The 8,217-nt window shown below is 39.0% G+C and overlaps 1 protein-coding gene across 1 annotated transcript; it reads right to left on the bottom strand.

Moving 5' to 3' along the window:
• Nucleotides 1-6,988: 6,988 nt before the first annotated feature.
• On the bottom strand, nucleotides 6,989-7,990 carry LOC138358748 (zinc finger protein 85-like). Its single transcript, XM_069316917.1, has one exon. The coding sequence runs from the start codon at nucleotides 7,988-7,990 to the stop codon at nucleotides 6,989-6,991; it is 1,002 nt and encodes a 333-aa protein (XP_069173018.1).
• Nucleotides 7,991-8,217: the final 227 nt, after the last annotated feature.

The following is an 8,217-nucleotide window of genomic DNA, read 5'->3' as shown; positions in this document are numbered from 1 at the left end:
ATTATTTATTATTAACATCTTTATTGACAAAATTAATTACAATTTTGCCTAATCTGAGGATTTTGATAGTCTTATTAAATTGAGGTTAATGCTAGTATTCACTGTCACGCAGGACAGAGGGTCATACATAAGACAATAGGCCTAAACTGTAGGCTGAAGCACATATATATCACGGTTACAATCAATGTTTTAATGTGTGGATATGTGGAAACAACTTTCTATTGTGCACTGCCACACAAGTGCAGGGATGGGTTTATAAGTGATACAGCTTAGAATATAAGTAGAAATTGTTCTTCATTCTTTAAAATGGACAAGCAAATTTTGGGTAAATTGTTAGGATGTCGTCCAGAACACCTGAGTCAATAAAATAGTTACACAGTTGGTGGTACAATAGGCCAGGAGGTCTAAAGTCCTTTACGGTTTCACATTCATCAATATAGTGTTCTAGTGAATGCATTAAAGGTTTATCACAGAGTTTACAATCTGAATATTCTGGTAGTGGCTCAGCCTCACTAACCTGCCAGATGTGTCTATAGCCAAGGCGAATTCGCGCGATTACTACATCACATTGCCTACAAAGATTCCGCGAAGCTTTTGGGGTTATTCCTTGACACTCGTTTGTCTTGGTCTCCCCATATCTCTTACCTCCGTGTTGAGTGCTCTAAGGCCCTTACCCTCCTTTGGGTCTTGTCCCATACTTCTTGGGGGGCAGATAGGCGCACTCTCCTTGCTTTACATTCCTCTCTCGTCCTGTCTAAGCTCGATTATGGTTGCCCTGCTTACTCGCCTGCTTCTCCTTCTACTCTTCGCCGTCTTGATGCTTTGCACCATACTGGGTTGCGCCTCAGTTCTGGTGCCTTTCGTTCGACTCCCGTCCTTAGCTTGTATGTTGACACTGGCTTCCTGTCTCTCCAGGACCGCCGTGATCGCTACTGTCTTCGCTATCTTGCGCGGTCCTTGCAACATCCTTCCTCTCGCCTCTGTCGTGCTTTAACTTTTACCCCTCTTGCGATTCCTTGTTCCTCTTCACCACCTCCCTCTTTCTGTCCGGTTATCTCGCCTACAGGACACTCTTTCCGTTCGTATTTCTAATGTTTCTCCTCGTGTTGTTCCTTCTTTGCCCCTGTAAAGAGTCCCTCTTCCGCGGTTTTGTACATCTTTGACCCGTATCACTAAAGCTTTTACCCCTCCTACGGTTCTAAAACTCTTTTTCCTTGAGCACTTTTCTTCTCACTCCCACTCCGTTTCTGTCATCACCGATGGGTCTAAGTCTGCGGACGGTGTTTACTATTCTGTTGTTTTTCCTGATCGCACTTATATGTGTCGCTTACCTCCGGAGACTAGCATCTTTACAGCTGAGCTTTATGCTATTCTCTATGCTCTTCGTCTCCTGCTTTCTCATTGTCAGTCTTCCTTTGTAGTTGTTGACTCTCAAGTTCAAGTTCAAGTATGTTTATTGAGATAAGCAATAAATACATCTCAAAGGGATAGAGTAGCTTAGGCTATTTCTACCCCCCCCCGTTGACTCTCGTAGTGCCCTCATGGCTCTCGGGTCCTTTAATCCGGTTCATCCAGTAGTTGTCGAGATCCAGCATTGGCTGTTTCTTGTTCACAGTAAATTTAAGTCGGTTGAGTTTTGTTAGGTTCCCAGCCATATTGGTGTGTCTTTAAATGAGCATGCGGATGCTGCCGCCAAGGAAGCTGTCCGCTCTTGTCCCATCTCTCGTAAAGGTATTCCGTATTCCGACTTTTACCCGGTTTTCCATTCCTCCGTCCTTACCCGTTGGCAGGCTTCTTGGTTGTCTGTTACTGGTAACAAACTACGTACTCTTAAATGTTGTGTTTCCTCATGGCCGTCCTCCTTCCACCGTAACCGGCGGTGGGAAACAGCTCTGGCGAGGTTGCGTATTGGCCATACTCGCTTAACCCATGGTCACTTGATGGAGCGCCACCCTGCTCCTTATTGTCCTAGTTGCATTGTCCCTCTTACGGTCGTGCATGTCCTTCTTGAATGTCCTGACTTCCAGGACGAGCGTGTGTCTTGCTTTCCGACCGCCCCTCGCGGTCACCTGTCCCTCAATAGAATTCTTGGTGACTCGGATGCTTTTGATATCGTTCGCCTTATGCGTTTTTGTTCTCGTATTGGCATCCTTGGTGATATTTAGCGCCCTCTGATTATTTTGCGCATTTGATGGTGCTACATAGCCTTCCCAGTTTGGTGCCTTCTTTTGATAATTACTTACTTACTTATACATCATTCAAAATCAATACTAAAAAGTACCTAATTACATCTTCATAGTTTTTCACCTTTTGCCTTAAAATTGCACTGTATCTATTGCTACCCAATCCCCCAACCTTTATGTTCCCAATTTGAACATCTTTACCATTGTGATCATTGCCGTCTTCTTATATGTGCTGCCAATCTGCTGTATGGTGTTTATTAATCTTGTTTATCTGTATCTATTGCTACCCAGTCTCCCAATCTTTATGTACCCAATCTGAGCATCTTTACCATTGTGATCATTGCTGTCTTATATGTGCTGTCAATCTGCTGTATGGTGTCTATTAATCTTGTTTAAATTACCAGTCAAGCTGTCAATGTAATCAATCAGAGCTTTAATATAACAATGTGCTTTAATTCACTTACTAAGCTCTCTCATCTCATTTTTCTCTTGCAATGTATTTATTATCATTTATCAATTCTGATAGAAATTACCTACTTAATATTATCTGTTAGATTAAGGACCTGCCCGAAACGCTGCGCGTACTAGTGGCTTTACAAGATTGTGAATACTGTACTATTCAATGTATTCTCACAAACCCAATGTACCTTCTTTTGTATATATATAAATAAATAAATAAATAAATAAATCTTATTTGGAAGCAAATCTACAAATGCAATTTTTTTTTTTTTTTTTGAGATATATACAAGAGTTGTTCCATTCTTGTACAGCCACTAGTATGCGTATAGCGTTTCAGGCAGGTCACTGGAATACGATCCCCGCCGCGAATAATCGTTTTTTCATCCAAGTACACATTTTACTGTTGTGTTAAACAGAGGCTACAGTTAAGGAATTGCGCCCAGTAAATCCTCCCCGGCCAGGATACGAACCCATGACATAGCGCTCGTGAAACGCCAGGCGAGTGTCTTACCACTACACCACGGAGACTGTTCAGCTTCAGATAGACAATGTAAACATTAGCAATAAAACTGAGGGAATGTTTCTTGGCCTATTCCTAGACAAGAGACTCAATTTCAGTACCCACATACAACACAACTAAGAAAGTCTCTAAAACAGTTGGTATACTCTCCAAAATCAGATATTATGTACCTAACTCTTCTCTCATCTCTCTATATTATGCACTAATCTATCCCTATCTTAATTATGGTATCTGTGCATGGGGTTCAACCACTGCAAACCATCTCAAGTCCATCATTACCCAGCAAAAATCTGCTATCAGAATAATAACAAATTCTGCTTTCAGACAACACTCAGCCCCCTTGTTTAACTCCCTAAACATGCTAAACATATTCTCACTCCACAAATTCTCCTGTGTCAACTACATTTACAAAACCCTGTTCTTAAATGCAAATCCTGCTCTGAAACTCTCCCTGGACAGATGTAATAGGACCCATTATCACCACACCAGAAATAAATATCTCTTTGATATCCCCAGAGTCAAACTTAATTTGTGTAAAAACACTATACAAATAAAGGGACCCAGTCTATGGAACTCACTCCCTATTGAATTGAAAAGCTGTCCAACTTCTGCATCATTCAAAAACAATACTAAAAAGTACCTAATTTCATCTTCATAGTTTTTTACCTTTTGCTTTAAAACTGCACTGTATCTATTGCTACCCAATCTCCCAATCTTTATGTACCCAATCTGAACATCTTTATCATTGCTGTCTTCTTATATGTGCTGTCAATCTGCTGTATGGTGTCTATTAATCTTGTTTAAATTACCAATCAAGCTGTCAATGTAATCAATCAGAGCTTTAATATACCAATGTGCTTTAATATACTTACTAATCTCTCATCTCATTTTTTTTTCTTGCAATGTATTTGTTATCATTTTATTAATTCTGATAGAATTTACCTACTTAAAATTACAGTATTGTATCTGTTAGATTAAGGACCTGCCCGAAACGCTGTGCGTACTAGTGGCTTTACAAGAGTGCAATTACTGTACTATGTTATGTATTCTCACAAACCCAATGTACCTTCTTGTATATAAATAAATAAATAAATATGTAGTTTAATACTGTAGTTTGATTGGCTGCATATATACAAATTTAATATAAACCCCTAATATGTAAGGAGTCGATTTGTGAGAATATTGCAGAAACACAGTCCGCTAAACATCATACAAATGCTATCCAAATATATAAATTAACGTAAATATAAATTCATATAAATTAAATATATATAAATCTCATGAGTTGGTTCCCCACAAGCACAAAAAGAGAATTTGTTTTCAACTGTTTGAATTAGGGCATTAACATCATCAAAGTGTTTGATTAGAGATCTTACATTCAAGTTAATTACAGAAACATTGTGATTATATGTTAAAAGATTGTTTACATCATGTGCTGTATACCTGCAATTTTGATCATTAAAGTGATGATTATCATAGATACTAGATAAGAGGTTTAGTTCTGAGTCTATAATAGTTTGCATAAAAGGGCTGTTTGATGGAAAAAAAAGACAATTACAGTACAGGTATAAAAAAGATCTAGATATAAAACAAAATACACGACTATACAAAAAAATGAGGTACAGTAGATTGCTGCAAGATATTCTCAAGCACAAAGATAAAAAGATCACTGAAATGAGACAGTTTTTTTTAGTTTAGTTCATTTATTATGCACCCATACCCATCTTGTGGGCAGTAGTGGAAAGGGTTACAGAGAAACATATTGGGCTCATGGACTGAACCCGACAATTCATTTAGCTAAACAAGTTGCAATCTTGATGAGCTAGTTACAAAATTCAGTATAAGAAGTAACATCATCAAATGGGTTCGAGATCGATCACAAGTACATTTTTTAAATTAAGCAACTGACATATATGGAGAGCTAGTGTCACAATTGGTATATTTATCTTGCACACCGCACCCCATCCAGTGGGCAGCGGTGGATAGGTTACAATCACTTAGTTACTACCCACAGTTAGCAAACTGGGGATATTTGGCTAAAATTTTTGGTAGCATATCATTTTGAAGTAAATATTTACACATCGTTGGAACATTGGTAATAGAATTGCTCTGAATTCACGTATCTTTTCGCACTGCATCACATAGTGACGGAGAGTGTGCGAATAATTTTGCTGACACAGTTTACATTTGGGCAGGTCTACATCAACATATAATGAGAATGCCCAGAGATACATGTAACAGAGTCTAAGCCAAGCAGTAGTAACATCTAGAAGTCTGCTGATTTTATTGGATGAATCATAGATGTGTGGCTCCTCATGCATGACAGTACGATGATGAATGGAATTACTGGTGTCGATTTCACTTTGCCTCAGATCTACAAGATTTTTTTGAAGTTCTTGGTGTACTAATGCTTTCAGACTGCTCAGTGACAATCCAAGGTTACACTCAACATCTCCTTTAAAGGCAGATTCTTTGGCTAACTCATCAGCTCTATCATCACAGTAATAGCAAATAACAATTGTTAATTCTTTAAAACAATAGCTTACTTTAATAATATAATTACACTATAGTTACTTACTAAAGTTACACTAATACAAAAATGTGGTAGATTAATTAGAGGTACACTCTGGTACACTGAAAGATAAAGTTTATACTAGAGGACACAGGCAAAGTCAGTGTACAATGGAACACGGGAGTAAGGAGTATATAGAAAATAATAGGAGTAAAAAACAAGAAAAAAGAGAGACAATATCAAGGATGACAATTTTAAAAATCTTTTGAAAGGAAAGGCAGAGCTATAGTAAACTTTGGTAGTTAAATGAGACTATAATTTATATTTTGGTTATTCACTTGTTATCCCACAGTCATCCAGGAAGGAACTGAGGTGTGCCTCAGTGGTTATTACACAAGTTTTTCCAGTGTCAGACTTGCTAGCTATAATTTTACCATTTCACACAAAACAATGTTTAATTTGTTGACCAAACCATACACAAGAAAGTGAAGGGACGACGACGTTTCGGTCCGTCCTGGATCATTCTCTGGACCTTTGTTCTTATTCCTATTACTATTCCCTTTATTACACCTTAGCTTTCGTACCTTTTGCATTTTCTTCTCCTCACCTCTCTCTTGCCTATTTATTGCCCTGTTTAATTTCATTGAAATTTTTACAGATTCCATGCAGTTTAAATAAATTTTGTCTGAACTTGGTCAGACATTCACAAAAACAGTGGGTTTTCTAGAGACTGCAGCTCTGATAAGGTCTGACTTGCGGAAGCAGCTATCTAATTTCACACAAATTTTCCTGTTATTCATACCAGCTGATTTGGTACCCACTCTATAAGCTGATTCGATGTCTCTTACTTGAATTGAATAACTAATCTTATTTTGCAATTCCTGGATCACGATGGCAGCACAGTCAATTTCTTGGGGAAATCACGTGATGAGATAATGACAGAATCAAGGAGCTTATGTTGGTCTGATTCGTCTTGGGTAACACTGTGCTGCTGTTGCAGGGTGTTAAGATGGTTCTCAAACTTTTGTAACATTTCTTCCCATTTCCTAGTGGTTTCTACTGGTTAAAGTTTATTAACTGTGTTCTTAAGCGAGCTTAAATCCTATTCGAGAAGGCCGACTTTGGTAGACAGATCTTGATTATTCTTGAGCATGGCTTTAGCTTCAACTTGTAGGTTCATTATCAAGGCCAATTGCTCTTCGATTACAGACATTTGGTCTTCAAGTATCTGGGTTAATAACTATATGCCATGTAATACTCTATAGTACTTCAGCACTCGATAAATCATCTCTCATACTCAAAGTGTTTAGCCTATTAGCCTGAATGTGTCATCTTAATGTGCCTCCTGAAGCTTTGAAGCCACTTGAATCTCTTCCCACACTCTTGACACTTGTGAGGTTTGTCACCCGAATGCACTAACATGTGAGCCTTAATATCTTCAGAACGTCTGAATCTCCTCCCACACTGTGGACATTCATGAGGTGAGCCATCTGAATGCACTAATAGGTGCCGTATTATAGCGCTACGCCCTCTAAATTTTTTCCCACACTCCGCACATTCAAAAGGTTTTTTGAATGGTACATCTGCATGCTCCATCCTGTGAACCTTCATAGTTCTAAGCTGTCTGAATCTCTTTCCACACTCTGGACACTTGTGAGGTTTGTCACCCGAATGCAATGACATGTGAACGTTCATATTTCCACGATGACTGAATCTCTTCCCACACTCTGGACACTGAAAAGGTTTGTCACCTGAATGCACTAACATGTGATATTTCAGATTTCCAGGACGACTGCATACCTTCCCACACTCTGGACACTTTAGAGGTTTGTCACCTGAATGCACTAACAAGTGAGTCTTCATATCTCTAGGACATTTGACTCTCTTCCCACACTCTGGACACGAAGGTATGTCATCCGAGTGCATTAACATGTGAACTTTCATACTTCCACGATGACTGTATTTCTTCCCACACTCTGGACACTGGTAAGGTTTGTCACCTGAATGCATTACCATGTGGGTCTTCACATGTCCAAGCTGTCTGAATCTTTTTCCACACTCTGGACACTCGTGAGGTTTATCACCCGAATGCACTAACAAGTGAGTCTTCATATCTCCAGAACGGCAGAATCTCTTCCCACACTCTGGACACTGGTGAGGTTTATCACCTGAATGCACTCTCATATGCCTTCTAATAAGGTTAGACCTGCACACCTTCCCACACTCTGGACACTGCTCAGTTTTCATCTTCTTTATGACAGGTGGAGTTCGTTTGACGGTTTTCTCCTCTGGATGACTGTCAGATTGATGTTGCATGATGCGTCAATGCATGTCAAGTTAAGCAAGGCTTGAGTGTTGTTTCTTAGAGTTGTATTTAATGTGAGCACTTGGCGGTCAGTGATGGTGTTTTTTCTTTATGATAGGTGCAGTTCGTGTGAAAGTCTTCTTGTAATGCTCATGTTTCTACACTCACCAGCTGGTTGTTTGTTGTCATAATTATAGCGATGGTCATCTAACTCTAAGCATTCCAATGTTTTTTTCTG

Source organism: Procambarus clarkii, chromosome 86 (genome assembly GCF_040958095.1).
Source record: "Procambarus clarkii isolate CNS0578487 chromosome 86, FALCON_Pclarkii_2.0, whole genome shotgun sequence".
NCBI lineage: Eukaryota > Metazoa > Arthropoda > Malacostraca > Decapoda > Cambaridae > Procambarus > Procambarus clarkii.
This window is presented reverse-complemented; position numbering and strand designations above follow the sequence as displayed.

Excerpts from the sequence above, each read along its gene's own strand:
- LOC138358748 (XM_069316917.1), bottom strand. The coding sequence starts at position 7,990 with ATGCAACATCAATCTGACAGTCATCCAGAGGAGAAAACCGTCAAACGA.